General features: G+C 42.4%; 1 protein-coding gene across 1 annotated transcript; it reads left to right on the plus strand.

The window, feature by feature from the left end:
- Window positions 1–29: 29 nt before the first annotated feature.
- Window positions 30–23,907, plus strand: LOC102103132 (lutropin-choriogonadotropic hormone receptor). Its single transcript, XM_088052926.1, has 11 exons — window positions 30–184; window positions 7,818–7,889; window positions 10,429–10,503; window positions 12,198–12,272; window positions 12,811–12,885; window positions 12,978–13,055; window positions 15,661–15,729; window positions 16,370–16,444; window positions 17,634–17,819; window positions 20,266–20,346; window positions 22,567–23,907. The coding sequence occupies exons 1-11, from the start codon at window positions 30–32 to the stop codon at window positions 23,807–23,809; spliced, it is 2,184 nt and encodes a 727-aa protein (XP_087909052.1). The 3' UTR covers window positions 23,810–23,907.
- Window positions 23,908–27,395: the final 3,488 nt, after the last annotated feature.

Consider the following 27,395-nt stretch of genomic DNA (forward strand, 5'->3'; position numbering starts at 1 on the left):
GAGGCGGCGGGAGGCGAGCGGGGCCGGCCATGGGGCCCTGGCGGCTGCCGCTGCCGCTGCCGCTGCTGCTGCTGCCGGGCTGGGCGGGCGCGGGGGGGCGCCGCCCGCTGCGCTGTGCCTGCACGCCCGGAGCGCTGCGCTGCCCGCCGCCGCCGCACGGAGCGCTGCCCGCGCCCGCCCGCGCGTAAGTACCGCGGGGGGCTCGGGTGGGAGCGCCGAGGGGGGACGGGGCTGCCCTGACAGCCGCCGCGCCGGCTTGGAGCATCCCTGGCCGCGCGGAGGTGCGGAACGTGGGGATGAAGTTTTCAAACTTTCGAAGTTCAGACAAACCCGGAGGCAGAGCTTTCCCCTCGGGAAGGAGACGCGCTTCCTTTCGGGGCTTTTTCTCAAGGGGCGAACCTTCTCACGCTCCAGTAGCCTCAGTGACAGAGGAGCGGGGTGCAGGTGTCAGGGCTTTCTGTGCTCTCTCGCTGTGGCAGGATGTATAAACCGCCTTTCCTAACCCCTTGTGGTGGCATGGTTGGGTTTAAAGAAACCTGATTAAAATCTTGAGAAGTCATCTTGAGCCTCCTGTCAGTTCTAGGGTTTGGTTTTTTGTTTCTCTGTTGGACTTCCTGTAACCTCTTCTCCCAAAGTCTGTAAGATTATTTTTTGCTCTATCCTAAAGCATCAAAATAGTTTCCACTGTGTTCATTGCATCTTCTTGAGGTTCAGCTCATTGACAAGTTATTGACTAGTTTCTTTTTCCCCTCTTTTAGTAAAAAAGCTTCTGTGAGTTTGACAGCTGTTTAGATCTCTGTGGGGTAAGAGGTCCATCATAACCTTCTGCTTAATGCTTTTCTGAGAATTAGGATTAAATTAAAATAACAAGGCATCTTGGGCATTCCCTTTCCCCACTCATACACCATAGTCCAAGCTCATGATCTAGGAGACCAGACCAAATATTTGATACATGTAGGTATTCAAGTGTTGTGTTGTTTATGGGCTCAGTTGCAGCCCTGATCTAAACAACCATGGCATCAAAATATGGGATTAGAGGAGCAGCAGATAGGATGGTTGCCATTTCCAGGATCCCTTGGTTATCTCTGCATGAATTGAGCTGGGGTTTTCACATTATGACCCTTTTGGTAACAAGCCTGTGTTTTCCATTTTCATCTGTCTTGTTTGTAAATTTAACTTGCTCTTGAAATTCCCTAGGGATGATACTAACCCTGATCTCCCCTTTCTCCCTTGCTCAAGAATGAAAAGGAGCAAGAAAACCTAATTTGTAATAATCTAGAGCCATGTAAACCATTCTTCCAAAGGAAGATATTTTAGAAAAATCTGTGCCTTGGATTTGTTCCCTCTCTATTTCCCTGTGTTACCTTACTGTCAGAGAAAGCAGAGCCTATGGGAGCAGGAGACTCTCCCATCACATTTCTTCCCCAGTATTCACAGCACATGCAGAGCAGGCAGTGGACTAAGCACGGTTATTAGAACAACACACGTCACAGCCAGAGAGGTTATCAAGAGCCATAAATGTATGTGATTTTATTCTTTCTCTGTTTTGGCTTCATCTTTTATTTCTCCTTTTTCCATCTGTCACCCCAGGAAGAAACCACATCTCAACCTCAGTGATCACGTTAGGACAGATAATGGGTTTATGGCTGCTGCCAGTTCTGCCTCACTGAGAGCAACAGGGCTAGGTAATGGACAAAAGGAAGAGAAAAACATTTCCTTTCTACCTTCACTAGAACATTTAATCCTGATGATTGTACACAAAGTCCCACTATTAGGCTGGCTGTAGAAACCAACTTTACAGTCAGAAAAGGGTTCAACCAAGATTTAGCTCAATGCTCCTACAGAGAAAATATTTACAATTAGAGATAAAAAAAAAATAAATCCCTGTCTTTCACAGACACACTCAGCTCCTTCTGATTCCAACCTGATTTATATCGAACCTGAATCTATTTGATTAAAATTTCCACTTCTTTGTATTTTTTTTAATAGAAAGTTTGCATTCATCATACAATTACAAAGCTGTACATATGAATGTAGTCGCTGACCTTACAGGTGTACACTCTTTTGTTCAATTGTTATTCAACCTCTTTTATTTTTCTTTCATCTCTGCCTTTGGTTTTCATACCAGTTTCTTCTTATCCATTTAGCTGTTGTCTTCCCCTCTCTCTTACTCTTTCCCCTCTTTCTTATTCATACAGTTTTTGGAGCTTTGTTAGTGCCGGCTGCCTCTCTTTCCATACTCTCCCTGTCCTCCTAGCTCTCTTCTTCCCCTGCACAGCTCTGTGTGTGAGAGAAAGCAAGAGAATGTTGATTTTGTCCCCTCATAGCCAGATCTGTACCCATGTGCACCAGGGGAATCGCAGTGTGATGCTTGTGAGTGCATTAATAATTTGGGGAGGGGAAATGCTGGTTTAGGTTGTTCCAGCACCATTCCTGGGATGCCCATATCCTTCCATCAGTGTCACTGTAACACAGAAACCAGACCTCAGAAAAGTCCTTCTTAATTGTATGGTCAGTCAAGAAAATAAGCTCCAGTATGTAACTCCAGCTATATCTGAGAAAAATCTGATGCTGTAATGATCTGTGCTTCCAAATGTGCTTTTGAGACTTTGTTATAGCCATAGTATATATCCCATAGGGAAATTTCAGCCCTTTTTTTTTACCAGAGTTATCCTTGCCATGTCACATTATTGCTTTAAAACTTTTTTCAAAATTATTAGGCTTCTGTCTGGTTGCAGAATGATGGGATTTATATAGTCCTGAATTGACTATATTTTTCTCAAATTCCCATTCTTAATTTGGACATTACACAAACAATATAGAACCTCCCCTATTCAGACACCTTTGAATGCCCTTTGGCTACATCAGCTGTATGTCCTCTTAGTCTCAGCAGGAAAATAATCTTTAATACACCATTATATTTTGAAACAAAACACGATTTTCCTTCTTTTGAAATCTCACATGTACTTTTGGGTTTTTAAGCAAAGTCTGGTTGGATAGGCACCCAACTCCAGCTGTGCAGCAATGGGCATTAGATACCTTAAGACTTTTTGCTCCTTCAAAAACTTCATTTCACGGTAAGTTCCCTTTGCTGTACCTGAATGTGTGCCCCTGTGTGCAGAGCTTCTGCAGTTGGGTGAGTGACATATGATGAGGCAACAAATTACAAAATATCAAATACAAAACTTTGTGGCAAAAGCCTGAAGAAGCAGACAGTTCTACCATGTCTTCTTGGGGCATATTTGTCAAAAGAATTCAGTTTCAGGGAGAAAGTGTCACCCATAAAAGGAGATTATATCACCCATCATCAGCTAGTGACAAATGCTGTTTGGCTGTCTGTGTGATATCTCAGTTAACATTTCAGGTAGGTAATGCCCAATATTCAGGGCTTTAAAAATCAATGCCAACCCTTTACACTGCCCCCCAGAAGCTGATAAAAATCCTAGGAAAATAGTGTGTTTTCAGCCATAGTTTCAATCAATATTCCAAATCCTCCCAAGTTTAAGGATGCTACAGATTAAAATGCTTGCCAGCAAGAGTCCACCTTAGGCATTTACTTTATGGGCATTAAAAATACAAGTAATCCTATAAAACAGACATATTAAAATATAGCAGCCAATCCAGCTACCATAACTCATTCATACCTATTGCTATTGGACCTCTGCCTTTTATGTTATTATTATTTTTGATCAGTTCAACTAAACACTTTTTGCAAAAGGTCAGTTCTGTAATACAGCAATTTCCTCCAGTGGTGTGAGTGGGCTTGGGCTTTGACTCCTCCTCAGCAGGACTGTAAGTGGTCCTGAGATCTTGGGGCACCCAGAGCTCTCAAAAGCTTTTCTTGGGGCTCAAGTCTATGTGGTGGCAGTTCCTGTCTTTCCCAATCTTCCTGGATAGCCTTAAATGCATTTAGCTTGGCCATTTCAAACCTTACTGCCTAGAATTATGTAACCTGAAAACCAATCTTGATAACATAGAAATGCCAAGGGCTGCTGAATGCCAGGAAGTCTGTCTGGCTCTCCACTTCTTTCTGTCTTTTTCCAAGGATGAGAAGTCCTGCAATTCTGTGGAGCTGCAGCATTGTCAGTGCTGAATGACAGCAACGAGTACAACCATACAAGTTAGGATGCATTAGATATGACAGAAACTTCACAGGTTTTCTTAAAAGTGCAAACATTCATCCTTTAATAATCTTCAAAACAGTGCAGGCAACTTGTATTAAAGATGGGTGCATCCATCCTTTCATGATCTACAGAAGTCAATGTGGGCAAGTTAGATGCATAAAAGCTTTGTAGCTTTGTAAAAACATTTTTTGCCAAAAGCTTCCTCAGCTGAATGGCCATATCTGAGTGCTGAGTGCTGTCAGAAAGAAATCTGAACAGACCACCCCACCAGGAAGACTGAGCAGATGAGACATCTACAGACAGAGAGGAACAGCCTCACATTCACAATTCCTGGTCCTCAGGGGCTCTTCAGCTGCAGCAGTTCATAAGCAATCCAAGAGGTTCCTGGAATCCTTTGATGATAAATTCTGTCTCCAAGTGATAAAGGAGCCAAGGAGGAGAGGTGCAGTGGGGGCCTTTTTCTCACCAACAAGGAGGGGCTGGTGAGGAATGTGAAGCCCAAGAGCATCCTTTGCTGCCAGGACCATAAATGATGGAGTTGGAGGACCTCAGGACAGCGAGAAGGGCACATAGCAAGCTCATTATCCTTGACTTCAGCAGCCTTTAGTTTTTTCAGGCACCTGCTTGGCAGAGTCACAGGGGGTAAAGCCCTGGAGGGAAAAGCGGCCCAAGAAAGCTGGCTGAGATCAGCTCCAGGTTCTGGAGTGATACATCCCAACCAAGAGGAAGTCAGGAAAATCACCAGGAGGCCTGCATGTATGAACAAGGGACTCCTGGACAAACTCAAACACAAAAAGAAGGACTAGAGGGTGGAAGCAGGTACAGGTAGCCTGGGAGGAACACAGAAAAATTAAGTAGATGGGATCAGGTTAGGAAAGGTAACACCCTGATAGAATTAAGAAAAGGGGAAACATAACCCCCATTTTTATGGAGGGAAATAAGGAATACCCAAAGAAATACATGCCACTCAGTCTCACCTTCATGCCTGGCAAGATCCTGGAGCAGATCCTCCTGGAAACCATGCAAAGGCACCTGGAAACTAAGGAGGTGATTGGTGGCAGCCAATGTGGCTTCGTGAAGGGCAAATCTTATGCCTGAAAAAATGGGTGTCCTTCTAGGACAGGGTTACAGCAGCGGTGGATGATAAAAAGCCACTGACATCATCTACCTGAACTTGTGCAAAGCATTTGACACTGCCTGCACGACATCCTTGTGTTAAAATTGGAGAGAGGTGGGTTTGATGGGTGGGCCAGCTTGCTGGATAAGGAGTTGGCTGGGTGGTGGCACTCAGAGTTAATCAATGGCTCGATGCCTGAGTGGAGAGCAGTGACAAGTGACATTCCTCAGGGGTCATACTGGGTGTGACCAACTCTGATTTCCATCCTTGTCAGCAGCGTGGTTGGTGGGACAGAGCTCATTCTCAGCAGGTTTGGCAATGGCACCAAGCTGTGTGGTGGGATCAGCATGCTGGAGGGGAGGGACCTTGAGAGGTGGGAGAGGCTCGAGGCCTTGAGACTGTGCAAACCTCATGGAGTTCAGCAAGGCCAAGTGCAAGGTCCTGCATGTGGGCCAGGGCAATCCCAAGCACAAATACAGGCTGGGCCAAGAATGGATTGAGGGCAGCCCTGAGAGGGACTTGGGGGTGCTGGTGAGTGAGAGGTTGGACATGAGCCATCAGTGTTTGATGGCAGCCCAGAAAGCCAGTGGTATTCTGGGCTGCATCCAAAGCAGCATGGGCAGCAGGGAGAGGGAGGAGATTCTGCCCTTCTACTCGGCTCTTGTGAGAACCCACCTGGAGAGCTGCATCCAGCTCCAGGGCTTCCAGCATAAGAAGGATGTGGCCCCTCTGGAGTGAGTCCAGAGGAGGCCACAAAAATGCTCAGTGGGCTGAAGCACCTCTCCTAAAGAGACAGGCTGAGAGAGCTGGGATTGCTCAGTAAATATTCATAGACTCATAGAATGGTTTGGGTTGAAAAGGACCTTGAAGATCATCACCTGTCAAGCCATGGCCATTACAACCAGCATGCTCACCCACCAGCATGTCACAGGGAGGTAGTAGGCTCATGGCCTGATGTAATTGAAAACCCAGATTTGGTTTTATTTTTTGCACCTTCAGTCACATTTCAATTTCCTTTGTTTTGCAAGCAGTTTCACAAAATGTATGCTTTGTTTTCCAAGCAGACTGAGCTGATGGTGCAGTTATAGGGTTATAGAGAAGGAATTTCTCAGCTTGTACTTTTTGTTTCTTCCTGAAGTTCTTTTCCTTTTGGTTCAGAGTGTTAAAACCTACGTCAGATTACTTCTACCTGTCTCTACCCTTCAGGGAAAAAATACATTCTTCAAGCTGCATGACTTAGTTTCATTTCTGATTTAACCAAAACCTCACACACAGCAAAACATGCCAGCATCAATCTAGAGACAGGTATGACCCAATCACAATGGCATGACACACATACACCCTTATATCACCCTTGTTAGGTAGGGAAGCATTGTTATTCCCAGTTTACTGACAGGGAGACAAGGTCCAAAGGAACTAAATTATTTGCCACAAATCATCCAGACTTTTTGGAATATAGCTAGAAAATGACTCCCAGGTTCCTTGGTACATCCAGATTTGTAACCCCTGGGCACAGTATATATGACAGCCTGCCTTTGTAATGTGCAGGTGTGACATCTTTTTAAATATATAAAAATATACACACACACACACACACACACACACACACACACACACACATATATATATATATATAAAACTTGATGAACATTTAACATAAAAATTGATAATAAACGTATTTCTTCATGTAAAGGATTATGATAACAATTTAAAAAAAAACAGGTTTTGTGAATAGTGCAGAAACATTTCAGTCAAAAAAGCCTTGAGAGGGTGAGTTTAAGGATGGGAAACAAATGTCTCTGACTAGATATTTTTCATTCTAAAGCAAAATGGAACAATTATCTGTTTTCACAGAGATAACATTTTGAAATATGTTAAATATTTTCCTATGGCCATTATCAGGGAGAGTGTGGTCATGGGTAGATAAATTGGCTGGTAAAAATACTATGGTAAAATATGGCTCTGTCTCCCACTGATTGTTAATTTCTCAATCAGAGAAATTAAAAAATTAAAAATTAAAATCCACACTTGCCTTGAATCAACTAACCACACTTATGCAATTTATTTTAAAAAGTGCTTCGTTACACCAGCCTGATTTGAAGTTCTTCTACACTTTGTGCACAGCCACATTCATGATGCCACACTGCAACATGACAGGGATATTGCTGGGAGGAGAACATAGTGCAGTGAATACAAAGATACTGTTTTAATACAGAAAGCTGTATATGAAAGCCACTTCTGAGGATCTAACTTTAAATAGCCTGTAGCTTCCTGTTACTGTGAACGTAGCAGCCTACTTTCATCAGGCTATAAATTTACTTAACAGGTTATGATTATTATTGATTTGATGGTGATTACTCTCAAATTTATGCTGTTGAGGAACTGACCCAATATCTTTTGAACTCCATTTAACTGAGATCAATGACAAATGGATCAGGCCCCAGAGTACAGAGAACTGCAGGAAAAATAGGGTGGCATTATACTTTATTGGTTTTCTCCCTACCATAATGGTACAATTATAAACAAGGAAACCCCATGCCTTACAGCCCTTTCCTCCCTCTTTTCTTTTTTTTCAGATCATTTACTCATCTCCCTGTAAAAGTAATCCCATCCCATGCATTTGAAGGACTTCAAGATGCCTTCATCATGTAAGTTGTCAATATTTTCTATAGGCTTTTCCTTAATTTCTTACAAAAATCATCCTTCTATAATAATGTCAAAATGTGTGGCTAATACACTCTACTGATGAAAAAAAAAACACAAGGGAAGGATAAACATAGCATTCCTTTTCATGTAAATATTATACAAAAGATCTTTTGAAAATGTGTGATTTTTAACAGCTGTTTAAAGATCAAATAATGAAATATTAATCATGTCAGAGAGAACTGGATACAGCTTACTAACTGATGAGAGGAGCACTTGATTAACAGAGGAGATGGATTTCTATCATCAAACATTACTTGTGCAGTAACAGCCATGGCACTCTCTGTTATACATTTATAGAAGACCCAAATAAGACATTTCTTCATCATTCTGCAGTGAGAGATAAGCTTGGCAGGGGATCAGTAGGACTGAGCCCTTCCTTTGATCTTTCCATTTGCAAATGCTGTAATTTTGCACTCCAGGTCTGCGCTGCTTCTTGACCCTCAGCATTGTACCTATTTTCCATCAAGGATTCAGACCACAAGGCTCTTCTCATCCTTCTTGCCCTCATTTCTGCTGTTATTCCAGCTGAAACGGCATGTTTGAGTCTCCATTATTTATTATTTTTTATTTTGTCTGCATTGAGTGGCCTCTAAAGGACAAAGTTGATGACACAGCAGTGCAGTGAAGTACAGGGGAATGACCTCCCTCAGAACTTAAGCAGCAGAACAGAAGATGTTACTTTCTTTTCAAGGTGCACTTTTTATACCTCTCTGCTGCACATATCCAACTGCACTACAGTACTAAAGCAGAATCCAGTGGTGCTGTATTCTGGCATTCACTTGCATCTGAATGTTTAATGAGAATTTACTCATTTCCACACTGGAGACCAACTTAAATCTACAAAATCTCTCCTACCTGCATGACTTGAGGCTACACTTTCTCAAACTGTACACATGTCATATTCTCCACAAAGAATGGATTTTTCTTGGATATTTTCCCTTCCATAACGAGAATGTAATTGATCTTTTTGTGTGCTTCTAATGACTCTCTCCAAATTAACTGTGATAATCAATGTATTTTTCTGAAGTCATTTTGTAGAACACTTTATAATTTTATTGAGATTTAGTGCTACTTTGAAAAAAAATTATAATTATAATTTTATAATTATAAATCTCTGAGTCAGCTATTTGGCAACTCATCACTCTCTGAAAGACGATAAATTATTCTCATGCCATAAGTCATTCATAAATCATCCATATGTAAATGGAAAAACTGGCTCACATGGGAGGATCCCATGGAAGAATCATGTTTCAAACCCCAAAAAAAGTTCTGTGAGCAGTCACTGATCCCTCTCAGCCTGTGAATCTCTGAGGATCAGGTGCCCTGCATGCTACTTACTTTACATCCATCTTTCATTTAAAAGCAACTAGTGCAATACCAAAAATAACATTCTCATTGAATTAAGATGAAGAAAAAAATAATTTATAATTCTTTAAGACACACATACACATTAACTCTGTTATTTCCAGTGTGCATCCCCCTTTGCCACTACAAATGAAGTACAGAATTCATACTGGTCTAAGAGAGTTTTTTTCAGCAATAGAGTTGTATTCTTATAATTGTAATTGAATTAAGCTAACACTCAGGACTGTGACAATACTGACCCTGATGGTGTAGATACATTCCAGTTGTTTGGAAAATATTTTTTCTTGAGAGTGCATAATCTTAGGTTTATTTTGTGTACCCTTCTAGTCAATTCTGATGAGAAATTTTGAAGATCTTTCCCTTATATATGCATATATGTATACTATTTACTTTCAGGACTCAGTTTTGCATAGCCTCCTAGATCTTAATCTAACAAGCATTTAACAAGCATCTAAAAAGTGGATTTTGTTTTTCTATGTCAGTATTAATTAATCTTGAGTACACATGTGGAATAGGAGCATCTGTATATCACAATCCAAGAGTGGCACCAAATACAGTCGTGTTGGTCTGTGTCATGATGAAAAGAGCCACTTCCTTGCAGTTTGCATACATGTAATGAAAATGGCATTTAAGTCCAAAAACTGTTCATAAAATATGCTGAATCCATATCTGTGTATTTCTATATCTGTGGTTTAGATGACCATAGTTCTGACTTGATGATATGATATGAAGCACCATGAACATTTTCCATGTCCTCACCCCACAAATAAATTCACTAAGCAGAACCAACGATGGAAGGGAGGAAAAGGCTCACGAGGCTTGGGCTCACTGTTTACATTAGTTCTGGCCCTCAGAACTTGCTTACCTGCAATTTACTGAGGAAATGGAGATTGGCTGTTTCTTATGCCTAAAGGTTGGCTTTCCCTTTTGCCGAGACAGAAAAAGGCTGATCCTCTCTGAAACCCCACTGGCCAGGATGTCTGAGGCGAGGCACAGACAAGACTGATAGGAGGGGTTGAACAAGTGTGCATAAAAGGAGGAAATACAAAGTGGAAAGCCAATTGCTGGGGACTTTTCTGGTAATGTGTTGCTTTGTGTCTGCTGTTTTCATTGTAGTGAAATCTCTCAGAGCGACTCCCTGGAGAGAATAGAAGCGAGTGCCTTTGACAGCCTTCCCACCTTGTCTGAAATGTGAGCACCTGTTAAAAAAAGGCATTCCTGTTGTGGTTTCGGATCATTGAGGAGCAAACAGTCTGCAGAGAAGTATTCCTGGACCAAATCTGTTACTTTGACTGGCTTTGACTGAGATCTTTGATGAGAAACATTCCTCTCCAAAGTAGTGTATAAAATAGTGAGCACTCTGTAAGGCCTGGCCTTGAAGATCTAGCTCATGCCGAGACATCCCTGCACCGAGTCCCACTGCTTTCAGTGAGCTCAGTGACAGGAGTGGAGCTCTGGCACTGTCACGTTTTCTGAGCAGGGAAATAATCTGAGATGACAACAGATGAGAAAAATCTTTCTTTTTGAACATGCCGTTTTCAAAGCCCTACATTATTTAAATAAAGCTGTTTAGTATGCATAGCTCTTCTGTGGAGCACTAAAATATTACTCAAACAGAACACGCACTGATTTTAAACTTGACCTGCATAGCACAGGCATCTGAGAGAGAGAGTTAAAAGCAATGACTAGCAGAATGCTCTGAAATATTTAGTGAAACTGGAAACTCTAAATCTGATTCAATACCTCATTACTGCTCTTTTTGCACAGCTTGACCAGTGAGTGGCTGAAAATTGTGCAACTGAGTGAGGACAAATTAATTTTTTTTTTTATTATTTTTTTTTTTTAGTATGTGAACATCACTGAAGCCAGTTACTCACATAAGGGATACAGATTAGTCAACCTCTGATTGAGTCCAACTTCCACTAGAATCAGTGGTGTGTTTAGGGAAGGAATTAAAGACCTCATGCATTCACTTGCAGTTTATGGATAGCTTGTCTTATGCCTGTCTTCCAAAACCCAAAAGCTAGGAAAGACCATTAATGAGCTAATTAATGGAATTCCAGAAAGGTGGAAAGAAAACCTCCTTGAATCTTGAGTGCTGTACAGGACTCACATTGCAAGGGCTTGATGTCCCAGGCTGCACTCAAGTCCATATTAAATGGATGATCAGGGTAGTAAGTTCAATGGCATCCTTGAATTTCAACTTTCCTGCCATTTCACATGCTAAAACCTTTGTATTTTGTAAGTCATGCACAGGGAGGGATCTGGGCTGCAGTTACTGGCCTTTAGGGCAAACAGAGCTTTACCAGACAGTTCAGCTGCAGAGAGTGTTCCTTGATTAAGAGATCTGCCCACTTTTTGAGTGACCACTAGCAAACAGGACTTCTCTCACACTTCTCTCCCAGTTGCTGCTGATCCCCTCCTACCAACCACTGCTCTAAGGAAGTCCACGGTGTTCCTAAGAGGTTAAACTATCTGAGGAACTGCCTTTCCCAGCTAGGAAGAACATTTGTAATGTAATTGAAATGACAGATGATTTGAAAGGATCTGATGATTGTGGAGCAAGGACCAGGCACACACACACACACACACACACACACTCAGGTCCAGGCTTGCCCCCATGTCCAAGCCCAAAGTGATAACTCCCACCTGTGACCAGGATATCCAAACAGGACCAGCTCAGAGAACCATGAGATTTCAGGCAGTGTTATCTTTTGTTGGCTGCCTAAAACTCGCAGGCCATTTTTATTACCAGCAGTGCCTCAAAATGCATCCAGCAGCATATTTGAAGGCTGTTTTCTGAGAAAGTAAATCACAAGCAAAACTCAGGGCCCTCCCAAATCTATAACGATTGTAATACTAAAATATTTTTCCCCTCATTGCAGATTAATCCTGAACACAAAAAATCTGTTGCACATTGAGGATGGAGCATTCAGGAATCTTCCAAGGCTAAAATACTTGTAAGAAAGAGTTCTATTCCTTTATTTGTCTGCTTTATTTATTCTTTTCTCCAAAGGAGTAGACAATTCAAATTAAGGAGTGTAAGGAAAAAGGTTTTTCATGCATTACAGTATCCTAGAAGTACATACATTGTTTACAATAGCTTTAATCTGTAATTAGCCAATAGTGAGGTCTTTCAGTGTACAAGGGCAGGGCAGTGATGGACAAAAGAGAAGTCTGCAAAGTAGTTCTAGTAAGTGCTTATTTCTAGAATAAAGCTTTCAGACTAACAGGGTACTAAACAAAAGATGTAACTAAAATCTCTCCCTCATGCTTAATGTAGTGAGAACATATGCTGCTCCTTCAGGACACTGCTTGAGAATTCTAAAAAACTTGCTTTTTACAGGACTTAGAAACACCTTTGGAGCCTACTTAAAAATATATATTTGTCAGTCACTTTTTAAAGCACTGTTAAACCTACACCTACCAAGCTGGCTTCTTAATGCATCCACTCTGGTAATATTTTCTTCTATAAATAGAAATTATGCTTTTCTCTAGGAGCATTTGTAACACTGGAATAAGACAATTTCCAGACTTGACACAAATCTTCTCACTGGAAGCTCATTTTATTTTGTAAGTAGAGACCCATCCTAACCCAGCTGTGAGTGTTTTCTATCTTGTTCCTCAGTCACTGACAAAAATGCCTTTTTTCTTTCCTTCCATAGGGAGCTGTGTGATAACTTGCGTATGACAATTATACCACAAAATGCTTTCCAAGGGATGAACAATGAATCACTGACACTGTGAGTAAAATAATCCTAGCTCCAGTTCCTTCTGCAAGGATAACACTTCTGCTTGGGGAAAGTGTGTTGACTTCATGAAAATCTTGACATTAAGCCCTATAAAATATACATACATATTGTGTGTTGAATTTTAAATGCCTAAGAAACATAGGGATGTTCTTCAAGATGAAGAGCAGAGTTTTATCCAAAAGATAACTTCACTTAGGAAGGAAAACAGGACCAGGGATCTAAATATTCCATCCGATGTTTTTAAAAATGCCATCAGCAGGACATAAACTACAAAAAACTGCACTGGAGGCCAAAGTCTCTGTTCTTACCTCAGGGATGCAGTTTCGTGAAGCAGTGCTTTCAGGGACCAAGCATTCTGAGGGAGCTGAGCTTCAGCTGCACGGGGTCCCTCTGAAGAGGAGGGCTGGAGACACAGAAGAAATTGGTACAAACTACGGATGCCACTTCTTACCCTGATTTCTTTTGCCTCAGCTTACTTTCCTATGAGATCCCCATAAGTCTCCACACCCAAGACTTTCCTTTTAGCCAACAGTGGGTTCATTGCTTCAGCCCCCTGTGAGGTGGGTGGTTTGATGCTAGGAGATGCCCCACCTGAGGAATGCAGGAAGCAGCAGAGAGCCAAGGTGAGATGCCCTCTGCCAGCACAGCAAGAACTCTGTATGGATTTCACAGCTCACTTGTCTGCAGAACAGCTTCCACAAAGTAGAGCTGGAAGAGGAGAAATCACAAAGATGTGGCCAAAATTTGGGTTTCCCAAGGTGGGACCCTCTGAGCCACAGAGAGCAGCAGCAGGCACCCACTTGGTGTGGTGACCACAAGCCCCAGGGAAGCCCAGTGAAGGCAGCCTTTGGGGGCCAGGCTCCAGTACGCATCCAACAGGATGTGTCCAACAGGACATCCTGCCCAAAACTCCATGGGTATTTGCACCTGCAAAGGAGCCCTGCACATGAGCAAGAACTGCAGCTGATGGACTCTTCATCAGGCTGATGTGCCAGCATGGCAGCAACTTTAACCCAGATTTTATGTATTGACCAATACCTTCTGGAAACAAGAGAGGAACTGGGCATAAATGTGACTGAATGCTACTCCTACGTGATGCTAAAGAGGAGAAATTGCTTGGATTAGTGCATCATTTCATCTTATGAGCCTCTTTCCTCCCAACAAGTTCTCAAAATAACTTCAGCAAAATTATGATTCTGCTAATGGTGCAAGAAAATGAACATAAAAGAGATGGAGAAAGGTGCTTAAAGCCTTTACTGTAACCCTAAAGTGTATTAAGTGGGAGGGACTCTAAGCCAGGAAACAGTCAACAGTCATTTTTCTCCCATCCTTTTGTGATTGGGAGCTCACCACAAAAAGAAAAGAATTATCTTATCAGCAGCTTCCTAATTGTAGAGCTACATGTTAACTCAACCCCATGTGGTTAGCTGTAATTAGGTGGAGTAATTCCTCTTGCTACAGCATGGTCTGGTGAAACACAAGTAATCTATGGAGGTGTAAAGTCACCCTGCAGCCATACTTTGCACTGCAAATAGCTAATTTAGCCTTTCCAGCAGTTAATGTTTCTTATGGATTGGGAAATTGATCCTACATATTGTCATGGTCTTTAAGGCTATCACTGGTTTCAGCATTGTGCTGAGGTAGATACCAGCTATCAAATGGAGCCAGGTGCTCCCCACACTTGAGCACTTGGGACCAGGTTTCATAGGGCTGTTTTGTGCTATCCCAAAAGCAAGTGGAAAAGCAACAGAAATGTTGTTTAATTTATAAACAGTTCCAAGTTTGCTAATAGGGCTTAATATTAAAGAAAAAATAATATATACAAGTGATTATATTGAATTTCTATTGGATACATGAACTTAATATCACAAACGGATATTAATAGGCCCATAGGTTACATCTCCTAATGAAGGAAAAGAGCTAGACCTGAGGTGCCGCAGAGCCCAGGCTTTAGGTGTCTGGCTCCAGGGTAGGGAATCAGGAGATAGGGTAGCATCCAGTGTCCCTGTGCAGGGCAGGGGACAGCAAGGATTTCACAGCACAAATCAAGCCTGGCAGCAGCACTTTGGAGAAGCTGATAACTCACTGACTGCTGGATGATGCACAACTCACCCCTGCCTCTCTGCAAAGCTGTTTTCTGGAAGATTTGTCCATCCACACAGGATCTGCAATCCAGCAGCTCCCTCCAGGCTTTACAGTTGTTTTCCACCTGACATATCTCTAGTGCTTGCAGTCTTCCATCTGCACCCACTGACACCCCAAAATCCAGATCTTCTGCCTCTTGGTTGTTGTGTGTGTGCCAGGAGCTTACCTGGACTAATGTCTTCTTTCTGGATCTCAGCCCCAGGTAGGCACAGGTGAGCCCCCCAGCATGGGGGGATCTGTACCTCAGAGAAGTTCTCTTTGAGAGCTAAACAGGAAGGAGTTTAGAGAATTTAAACTGCATCTTTCTTAATTTAAGAGCTATAGTTACCTTCATTCTTTATAAGTAGAGCCTCTAATCATTAAAATGAATGCAGCACTGACGTTTGAAACTTGTAGTACATAACATAACCTCATCTTTTCCATATCTTCTTCCCCTATGTTTAATCTCCAGCAAGTTGTATAAAAATGGATTTGAAGATATCCACAGCCATGCCTTCAATGGGACAAAGCTGAATCAATTGTGAGTATGCTATCCCTCCTCAGTAATTTAAACAATAAATAACAATTTAAATACAGTCAGAGGTTCTTCTTTCATTTTAACTGGCTGTGTCTTCTGTTTCCCAATACCCATGAGAAAACTGCATCTTTCAGTGTCATTGTGACTCAGTCGTTAATCCTACAGCTCTCACTGCTTTTCCTGAAACAACATCCCTAAAAATAGTATAGCTTTTGTGACAAAATTTCATCATTCTTAAGAAGATTTCATAATTTAGTGTAAAACTTGAATCAGTAGCCCAGACTAAGGAATCTACAGTTTATGTCTGGAAACATCAATAGTTTTTGATCCCTCTCACACACTGGTGGACTAGTCTCTTGGTTTTGGCAAAATGTATATTTGCTACTCTAGTGAAAGAATCAGCCTGGTTTCTCCTGGCTTAAGTCAGAAGAGTTTGGAATTTATCAGATTTAAGTGTAGATGATAATGATCTCATGGCATCAGAGGAAGTAAAATTCACATGGGAAATACATGTACTCCCCAGCCAGGCAGTGCAACAATCACTGCTGTGGTGGGAGAAAGAATTTAAATAGGTGTGAAGAAGAAACTAAAAAAGCTATTTTTAAAATACAGATGTAAAGAGAGTTCATTTTTGGTTCCACAGAATCCTGAAAGACAACAAGAACCTCAGGCGGATACACAACGATGCCCTGAGAGGGGCCACAGGGCCAGATGTCCTGTAAGTATCCACAGCTCCATTACCTGAGTGTCCTGTGGGAACAACACTGTGCCACCAGAGCTGTGTCACCACAGCAAACACAGGCTTTGAGGCTGGAAGGAGATTTGATCTCTTACCCTCTGTGTACAAAGTGGAAACGTGTCAATGAGATGCCATGAAATTAGAAAGATGCCAAAGTGGAAGGAGTTTGCACCCTGGCAAACACATATCAGTTCCAGTGTTGGCATTGATCTCCACCTCTTAGACATTTTGGCTTTTGCTTTATTTGTGTCAGATTCTCCTGATCTTGTTCCTGTATGTTATATTCTGACGTTGTAAACATTGTCCTTTGGTAGGATGGATATGTTTTGGCAATATATATTGGTTTAGAATTTGTTTATAAAAGTGATCTAGTTGATTGCCTGCTGTAAGCTCATGCTGAATAAAGCTCATTATTATCATCCTCATGATTTATTAATCAAGGACTTACTGGAGGGGTACCCTGGCTCTAACTCCATGCAATAAAACACAGTGTGGTTCTGTAAATAGCACTCTGTGCTGCATGTGCCATTTTTGTGCCTTTTATTGGTGCTTTATGGAACATGGCATTACTGATATCACTTTCAGAATTGTGGGCCTATTTTCCTTTGTTTAATGTCCTGACTCTGAAAATCCTTAATCACTGATGGACTGTCTTCACACAAACAGCCCTTCTGAAGTTGCTGTAGGCCAAACTTCTTAAGTTTGTGTTGGCAAGCATGACAGATTCTTTTGAGGATTTAATTAAAGCACCTAGAACAGCCCTTCAAAGCCAAGCACAGACCAAGGAGGGTGTCCTATCTGTTAGCTGGCTGGAGAGTCACTGTTGCCCACCTTCTTCTCTCCCTGTCTCTGGCTTAAAGAGGCATCCCTCACCCCAAGCATGGATTTCAAATGGAAAGGTCAGGACACAGCCCCTGGTGTGGTGGGTTTCAGTTTCCCCAGGACCGAGGGAGCTCCTTGCCTGGCTGGAACTGCTGAGCCACAGGGATGCTCCTACCCCGCTGCTCTGTAATTTCACAGACCATGTCTCTGAGCTGGGCATCAGGTGCCGAAGGGGCTTTGTAGATCTCAACCTTTGTGAAAAACCAGTTGCTGCTACCTACTGTCATGCTTCGGTGGCATTTTTATAGGGATGAATAGAAAAATGAATGCTCTCTTTGTTTTGCAGGGATATTTCTTCAACAGCACTGGAGTCCCTGCCTAGTTACGGGCTTGAGGCCATTCAGGTCTTAAATGCAACGTCATCTTACTCATTAAAGAGGCTGCCACCACTGGATAAATTCAGCAGTCTTCTGGAAGCTGTCCTAACATATCCCAGCCACTGCTGTGCTTTTCGAAATCTAAGGACAGAAAAGTAAGTCCAAATTGCTCATTATTGTACTGCAGTGCTTCAGAAGCTCCAAAATGGCAATTCTGCTTTATTCAGCTCACAAGGTTTGATTATCTTTATTCCAGTTACAGGGAAGTTGTGGTGTATTGCAAGGTCTTGCAGGAAACAGCAAATCTCTGCTAAGGCCAGGAAAATTATGTCCATTTATTTTAGAGCAGAAATGGATCCCATCCTGTGCCCTGGATCTGCCAGCAGAAACATTATTCTAAGTTTGCTTAAAGCTTCTATTTTTCTTGTAACCTCAATTAAAAGCCTACTGGTACACAGAAGACAGACCTTTATCAATAGCATGTTGCCCTAATTAAAAAAAAAAAATCAAACCCTTGTAGCATTTAGCTTAATTAATACAGGTGATATGATGACATAGTAGAAAGGGCAAGCTTTCAATTACCCACCAAAATTAGGGCCTGCCACAAGCCTACGGAGAGAGGTTACACGGTTTAGTTCCAACCATTCCAAGCAATAGACAGTATTGTTCTCCCCACAACTGGAAACAGGGAGAGCTTTGCATCCACAAACTTGGGACAGCTAATCCAAGACAACTGGAGCTCATTTTTCAGCATTTATGTTTCAAAGAAACAAAACCCCAGTTGGCTTAAGGGAGCCAAAGCAATCCCAAATGAGTCTAGTTTGAGCCATGAAGGTGCCTCATTTCTCATCCATCTCAAATGAAGGCCACAGAAATGAAGTACTGAGCAGGCAGTTGTGAGAGGCTTGATTGCTGTCACTCCCATGCCTTTGCTTCAGGGATGTCCTGGAAAGGCAGGAGTAGATTCCAATTCTTTACAGTAAAATTCAGGGTTAATCTATGCTTTTTCTGCCTACCTCATTTTACTAAGGGGTTCTTGATTCTGCAAGAACAGAACAAAGATTCTACCATCAATCATTTCCATTGCTAATGAACTGATTCAGTCACAGATCACATCTCTGAGTGTATTAAATGCAGAAGCAACTCTAGCAGAGAAAAAAAGGTATATATTCTGATAAAGATAACTATATTTCTAATACTGTATTATTTTTTGGGTGCTTGACTTTGCATCATAAGCATGGTTTATAAAAACAGACGTGCCTTAGTAAATCACTTTCTTATATTAAGTGACTGTTTTCTTAATGAATTGCTGGGGAGAAAATCCCATGCAAATTAGGAAATGACTGCTCCTCTACCAAGGCCATCAGCAATGAGGTGAGATAAAGTCATTTCCATTCATACTGGTAGAGTACCTGGCTGCTCCTTTCAAAGCCTCAGAACCAGAGATTTTGCCAAATGAATCATCTTTCAAACCTGTACCATTCAATCTGCTTTACTTCAAGCATGCAAAGTCTACCTCCAGATCCCAGACAGTTTTTAAAATAGGGCCACCTGGGGAAGATTCACGCCATGCACCAGTATGGGCATGGTGGAAAATGGCTCTGCAGAGGACCCAGGGACCTGTCCCTGAGCCAGCTGTGTCTCCTTGTGGCCAAGCAGGCCAGTGGTGTCCTGGGATGCGTTAGGAACTGCATTGCAGTCAAGGGAGGTGATCCTGGCCCTCTGCTCAGCCCTGGTGAGGCACATCTGGAGTGCTGTGTCCAGTTCTGGGCTCCTCAGTACAAGAGAGACACAGAGCTCCTGGAGCAGGTCCAGTGGAGGGCTATGAAGATGATCAAGGGACTGGAGCATCTCCCTTCTGAGGAAAGGCTGAGGGAGCTGGGGCTGTTCAGCCCTGAGAGGGAACCTCATCAATGTCAGCATCTGAAGGGAGGGTGTCAGAGGTTGGACCAGGCTCTGTTCAGTGGTGCTGGGCAATAGGACAAGAGGCAACAGGCAGGAGCTGATGCTCAGGAAGTTCCAACTGAATATGAGGAAGAATTTCCTTTTGTGCAGGTAACCAAGCAGGGTAACCTGGAAGAGGTTGCACAGAGAGGGTGTGGAGTCTCCCTCACTGGGGATATTCCAGAACTGTCTGGAATGTGCTCCAGGATGATGCAGGGAGGTTGGAGCAGATGCCCCACCATGGTCCCTTTCAACCTGACCCCTTCTGTGGTTCTGTATCAGGCCAGTTTCCAGCAGCTGTTAATAGGCACTTCTCCAAAAGCCAGCCTAACTGCTTCCATTCATCCTGGTGGAGAATCTGGCCCACTTCAATATTTCAAAACGCACCATTTAATTCAAGTTATTTCACTATAAAAAAAAAAATACAACCTACACAACAAACAAGCTGAAAGACCATCCTTACACACCTTACACTGCCTATTTTCACAGCATTTGAAGTCTTCTCCTTCCCACTTCCAGGTGTCTGCAGGAACATTTGTGCTGCCTTGAGGCCAGCACTGGCTTACCTTACACATCTGTGGAGATCACTTGCAGAGAAGACAAGGCTTTGGCCAAAATGCAGCCTGAAACTTAACTTTCTTATCATCCTTCTTGCAGACAGAACTTGTTGCTTTCCATTTTTGACAACTTCTCCAAGGAGTGTGAGAGCACCATGAGGAAACCTACTAATGAAATGCTGTAAGTACCTCTCTGCACAGAGATTATGGAAGTAGCAAATACAGACCTCGTCCTCTTTCTGCTGTTCTAATAGGCAGGTCTTTACCTGCCAATTCAGTCACCCCTACAAGTTGCACAGTGGTAATTTTACTATCATTAAACCAAGATTTGGATGTTCAAAAGGAAAGGGGAATAAAAAACCCCTTGTGATTTCATAAGCATTATGCATTCCAGTTTGTCTTCTGAATTCTGAAAGGATTTCAAAACAAAGATTAAGTATTTACAGTAGTTGGTGGCCTACATGGAGACTTTCCATTCCCTGAAATAAATGCAGTTGTTGGTGTGATTCAAAGAAGAGCTGCTATTATTAACTTTTTTTTTTCTCCTATAGAAAGGGTAATTAGAACTCTGCATACCAATAGTTTTCCATGGTAGCATGGAGTCCCTGAACTAGAAGTGTGATGACCCGTGTCAGTGGTTTACTCCATCTAAACATGTCTTTTCATGTCATCACAGTTTTACTTGACAGTGTTCAGTGTGACAATGAGAAAGGCTAATATCAAAACTGTTGTGTTTGCTGTCCTGGATGACACAGGCTCTAACTCAGCTTTCAAGAGAGAAGTTTAAAGATTTGCTATTCTTCATCCCTCTGCAGCTAAATGGGAGACCTTGGGACTTCTTAGCAGCCCTGACGTGGCGTCAAAGCATTCTAAAGTCTAGAAGAAACAAGGTTATGGTCACAAAATTCCAATGGCTAAATAGAGCTGAGATGTGATTGATTCATTGGAATAATTACCTCCTTGGACATTATTTTGTTTGCTGGTCGGTGAGGCCTCCTACACTTAACCATTTGGTTTTATCTGTCTGTTTTGGATTAGCATCTGTTGCACTCCAGCTGTGAATTAAATAGTCTGCCCAGCCTATTGGCTCCTGAAGCATTTTCCTTTGGCAAATCCCAATCCCAGCAATTCTCTGAGCAGGCATTAAAATAAGCAAGTGAAAGTAAGGTTATGGTTCATGGGCCTAATGGCTACAGAACCACAGCAGAAATCATCTGAAAGTCCCAAGTTCTTATTCGTTTAAAAAAAAACCCACAAAAATCCAGCTTTCACATAGCAGCACATTCACACATCCTCTCAGAAAATCACAATTATTTTTATAAGTAATAGAGTCAAATGCATTCCCTGCTCTTCCAGTTTGAGCCAGGCTAGTAAATGCAAGACATTGGGCAGTTTTCCATATACAGAGAGAAGAGTTAGGATAATAAGTTTGGGACTTTATTTGCCCCACAGGAATAGCTGAAAAGCAGCTCAGTTTCATTTGCCAGTTAAGACCCTACTCCAGAAATATCATTTAATGGACATGCTTCAGTAGATGTGAGAGCTTAAGCATGTATTTAAATTATCCTAAAGCTACCAGTTTTCTCAATAGTTGTCCTCAATAGAGATATTTTCCAGGACTCACACTGCAGATTGTTTTCCCACCAAACACTCCCAGTCAGGATGATTGGGAATTTGGGGAAATAGGCACCTGTTATGTCAGGGAAAGACAGTGTTTGCTTTTAAAACATTTCTTCTTTGGTAGGCTTATCACAGTCTTGATGACCTAGAGATTTTAGAAGTCTATCTTAAAAACCTACAATGTTTTTTATTAGGCACTGGGTGCAGCCTAAATTTAATAAATTCCTAGCTGTCAATGTGATTTAGTTAACCATGCACTCCTTGCCCTATAATACTGCGAAGAGCAAATTCCTCAGCACCTCCCAGGCCATACATAGTCTCAGGAATTCATTTTCTAAGTGCCTTTCGTAAGGGGAGCAAAGGTGCACAGTTAAAATCCATAGGTTATTTTGGTATGGCTTCTACAACTGCCTGTGAAACCTCTGTGCATCAAACCCGTAATCCATCAGCCCAAGTGTTACTGTAGCTTGGACTGCAGCCAGCCAGCAGCATGAGAACGATGGCTCCTTCACAAAGCAGTAAAAGTGAAGTACTTACAAATAAGCAAGTTGTATAAGAGAGCATTTCTGTGGATAGGACTGTGACCCCTGCTGCTCTCCAAGGCTGCTTCCCAAACACAAAGCATTCTTACAAGGCTTCGTTATTTGTAAACACTCTGTAGAAACACATGGAGGAAGTCACTGTTTTAAAACAACTGTTATCTGTTGCCTTTTGCAAAAGAATGTAACATGTAACAAATAATTCACTTCTGTTTGGGGGGGTGTTTTTTTCATGGTTACAGAGAGGACTCCAACAACACATTGCTGTGGTCAGTGGAGAGGAACACGCACCCCTTTGTGACAGATGATGAAAGTTCTCCCTACAGCTACTCAACCATTTTTGATGACAGCGAAATGGCCGGCTTTGACTTTGAGTACGACTTTTGTCAGCCTAAAGTCCTCACGTGCACTCCAGAACCAGATGCCTTTAATCCCTGCGAAGACATCCTGGGATACAGCTTCCTCAGAGTGCTGATCTGGTTTATAAACATCCTCGCCATCGCCGGCAATTTCACCGTGCTCCTCGTTCTCCTGACCAGCCACTACAAGCTCACCGTCCCTCGCTTCCTCATGTGCAACCTCTCCTTCGCCGACTTCTGCATGGGGCTGTACCTCCTGCTCATCGCCTCCGTGGACGCCCAGACCAGCGGTCAGTACTACAACCACGCCATCGACTGGCAGACGGGCAGCGGCTGCAGCACCGCCGGGTTCTTCACAGTGTTTGCCAGCGAGCTGTCGGTGTACACGCTGACGGTGATCACCGTGGAGCGCTGGCACACCATCACCTACGCCATGCAGCTGGACCGCAAGCTGCGGCTGCGGCACGCCGTGCCCATCATGCTCGGGGGCTGGCTGTTCTCCATCGGGATAGCCGTGCTGCCTCTCTTTGGGGTCAGCAGCTACATGAAGGTCAGCATCTGTTTGCCCATGGATATCGAAACGGGCCTGTCCCAAGCCTACATCCTGCTGATCTTGGTGCTGAATGTTGTCGCCTTCATTGTCATTTGTGCTTGCTACATCAAGATTTACATCGCCGTGCAGAACCCGGAGCTGGTAGCTGCCAATAAAGACACCAAGGTCGCCAAGAGAATGGCAATTCTGATCTTCACGGATTTCACCTGCATGGCCCCCATCTCTTTTTTTGCCATATCTGCTGCCTTCAAAGTTCCTCTCATCACAGTGACCAACTCCAAGATCCTGCTGGTTTTATTTTACCCCGTCAACTCCTGCGCAAACCCCTTTCTCTATGCGATTTTCACCAAAGCGTTTCGGAGGGATTTCTTTCTGCTGCTGAGCAAGCTTGGTTGCTGCAAGAACCGAGCAGAGCTCTACAGGATGAACTATTTCTCTGCTTATAACTCCAACTGCAAGAATGGCGGCGCAGCCACAGCCCCCAGCAAAGCCTCTCAAGCAATCCTGCTCTTGTCAGCCTTAGAGAAGCCCTATCCTGCACCACGGGACAAGACATCTCACAAGGAAAATTAACCCGGAGTGCCAAGAGATGCAGCACTTTGCAAAGCCAGTTGTGATTATCTTAGTGACTAGGGATTGTTTTAAAGTATCTTGAACATTTCATAATAAATAAAAATGCCAGTCAGTAATTCTTATGCAACATAACTGTTCTGAAGTTCAAAGTGGTGTTTTTCGTTCTCTTCCTTTGTGGTGATAGGTGTGGAAGGTGGCTATTAGGCAAAACTTTTCTGTGTGAGGAACCAGAAGAGTCCAGGAGTAGTCAAGTTGCTCTTGAGGCTAACAGCTACTGCAGTGATTGTAGCCAGGCTTCTTTTTCTCCAGATCAGCTTCCCTGGAGTATTTAAAGCCTGTTTGCTACCTTTCATGGCTTCTTTTTTCATTCCTATCAGCTGTGCTGGCATTGTTGGTTTAAAGAAAGAGGCACTAAACTAGATGCCTCCATTTCATCAACAGAAACTTCCAATTAACACAGCCACCTACACACAGTTAAAGTAGAGCGTTCAAGCGATAGGCTGTAAAGATGTCACCAGGGAGGAAAGTTGATCTATTGAACTTTTGTCACTGGCAATTTTGCAGTTTACATTCAATCTCAGGCTGAGCTGGTGGGCAGTTTACTTGAATTATTAACCCATACACGGCCATGTGTGATCTGGAAATCACAAGAGATGCAAAACCCCCACTGCTGCAAACAGGACTCAATTTAGGGCATCTAAACATCATTTAGCATCGTTTGTGCACACACACAAATCAGGTAAATTGTAAAGGCTCCCTCTCAGCACACAGGTCCCTCTCTGTGCTTCCTGCATAGGCAAGGAAGTGCCGCCTTGTTTTCCCTCCTGGAACAGTCTCAGGAATGATTTCCACCTGTCCACTCTCTGACATCACCAGTGCCAGTGGCACTCAGGAATGCACCAGGGCCTCTTCAGCCCACACAATCCAACTCTATCCCCAGGTGATGAAGCAGGGTAGCAGAGTAGTTACCTTTTTGTGACAATGTTCTCCCATTAAAATCTCTCTTTCACTATGCATTGCCTGATACTAAGTGATCACACTAAATGCCTGGTCCAGATTTGTGACTGCACTGCTAATTTAAGTAAGTGCAGAGTCTCATACATAAGAGAACAGTACTATTGCAATCACTTTAAACCTTTCACATTCTCATTTTCAGCTGAGTCCTTTGCTTTCAAGTCTGTGACAGCAACTGAGTTCCAAAGCCCTCCTCTTGTTGCCAAAACACTGCACCGCAAGCTAAATTTGCTTCATGTTAATGAAAGCAATTCTTTGTACTAGTGACTGCTCTATCATTAGTTCATAATTGTGATAATTAGAAATAACATCTCTGACCCACTCTTACCTTCAGCATAATGCCATGATTTCCATCAGTACAAAAGCTCTGGATGTAAGCACAGCTGTGCTCATGAGCAGTTCCCACAGGAGTGGAATGAAGCAGAATTGAGAACAGGAGACTTCAAACTCTGTGGTTTAGCAATCACAACAAATTCCCTATGATGCACCTCTTGACACACACCAGCTCCTGAGCTCAGCCAATGATCAAATAGGACTATGATAGGATATTTAACTATAATACAAACCAAAGGTACTGGTGTGAAAAAATAGCTACTGGGCCTAAAACTTCTCTGTCACCTATCTCAAAACTTATTTTTGAGACTCATTTCTTCTGACATCCCATAGAAGAGTCCTGCACATGATCTGGGACATGACAGCACAATATCTTAAGTGAGCAATAACTGATTTGCTTGCATCATGTTTCAACAGGACAAGAGCTTGTCAACACACCCTCCCCACCACATAACATGGTCAGGAAGCTACAGGCAAGGGAGATGAGTTAGGATTAACAATTTATAGCATCTGCCCTACAGCTGCAGAGGTAACAGCCAAGCAGCAAGAGTCTCTGTGGGCATTTTTCTTTTTGTACCTGCTGTAAGTGGAGTGAAATCCACCATTTAAAAATTGCATTAAAAGAGAAAAAAAAATAAAATTACAAAAACATCAAATGTAATTTATATACTTAAAATTTGTCTACACACAAAAGTAAGCAAATAAGTAAAATTTCAGTAAGAGATTTAGACTCATGCCAGAGCTTTTCATACAAGTTACATTTGTTATTCTATCTCATTATTTTCACCTTCTTTCTGGTGTAAAGTTTTAGACAGCCTGAAGTATCTCTTTACTGAAGTATCTCTGAAGGCCACAACTGGCATTGCACACCTCATCCTGTCAACATCTGCAGCAATGTTTGCTAAACTGTAAGTAGCAGCAATCAAAAACATTAATTCATAAACTATTCAGATCAAAAGCACTGATTACTGCTCACAGGCTAGAGTTTACATTTTAATAAGAAACTTTTTTTTTCAGTATAAAAATTCCTGACTTCAGATGTATTTAGTTGAAAATATCTTGTTCAAAGCTGTAATTCTTTACTAACGTTATCTTTAAAACTAGCTAAAAACTGAGTGCTCTTTAGCCACTTTATTTTATAGTGACCAGGAAAAACAGGTCACATTTAGAAGCACCATTCAAAGCCTGTGTGGTACTTAGTGGATGGTGCATATTCAGATCCACAGAATCCTGTGCCACTACCTCTGCTTCCAGTCTTTCCTGACACTGGAAATGGTCCCACAGTTCTTAATGTGCACATTTACATAGCATAAGCACCTCAGAGCCTGTGACAGAGTGCTGAAACTTAAAAGCATCTATCATGTGGTAAGAGCTGCATTTCTTGTGAATTTATGGGTCTGAAGTGTAGCATCAATGCAGCTACAAGTCATCTGAATGGGGGAAAAGAAATAATACACTGGAATATTTTAACTGCCTATGAATACACAATTCTTCACATACCAGCAGTAGCATCTTTAAAAGACAAAAGAAACGTCACACTTGGTTCAAGTTCTCTAGTTCACTGTCCTGTCTTTGATACTGTAGAGTAGCAGATGCATCAAAAAAAAGCATGCAATAAACTCAATAATTGTTAAAAAACTACTTCCTGCTTTCTGGCATTAGCAAAAGGATTTACACTATTATGAATGAGGGCTGGGGTTTTTCCCTTCATTTTTTCTGTACATTCATTCTCTCACATTTTTACATTTCTTTCCCTTCTCCCAGCCTTTGCACCCTCTCAGAGATTAGAGATAACCAAAATGCCTCACAGCATCTCATTCCAGCAGACATGGGAGCAGCAGCCAGCAGGGAGGCATGCCTTAGTATAGCACTGCCCTTTCAAGCAGGGGGATCCTGTTCTGAGGAAGCCTGGCTCTAGCTCTACCATGGAGTTTCCCATCTTGCCCTGCAAGGAACAGGAGCCAGCCAGGGAAAAGCTGCAGCTCTGATAGACAAGGACCCAAAGCTTCTTTTGGACCTTTGTATCTAGAAGAACTAACAAAAAGTTGATGTTGAGGGCTGGGAGGAATGTAGTTCTCACAGTAGGGTGAGCTACTGCCATGTGCATGACTTGTACCCATTTCTCTAAGCAGAATTTATATTGAGGGAACACAAAAACAACTCTGTGCTAGAAATGTATACAAGATGACACTTTTATTATTATTATGCACAATTTGTATCATTCACAGCTTACTGGTCT

Source organism: Pseudopodoces humilis, chromosome 3 (genome assembly GCF_049639895.1).
Source record: "Pseudopodoces humilis isolate 2021_Gansu_Grassland_sample_001 chromosome 3, ASM4963989v1, whole genome shotgun sequence".
NCBI lineage: Eukaryota > Metazoa > Chordata > Aves > Passeriformes > Paridae > Pseudopodoces > Pseudopodoces humilis.

What these genes read in the sequence shown, in the direction of transcription:
- LOC102103132 (XM_088052926.1), top strand. Translation starts at nt 30, where the DNA reads ATGGGGCCCTGGCGGCTGCCGCTGCCGCTGCCGCTGCTGCTGCTGCCG. An exon ending in CTTCAAGATGCCTTCATCAT is followed by an intron (nt 7,890 to 10,428) that starts GTAAGTTGTCAA and finishes TTTTCATTGTAG; the next exon opens with TGAAATCTCTCAGAGCGACT. An exon ending in CGAAATCTAAGGACAGAAAA is followed by an intron (nt 17,820 to 20,265) that starts GTAAGTCCAAAT and finishes TCCTTCTTGCAG; the next exon opens with ACAGAACTTGTTGCTTTCCA.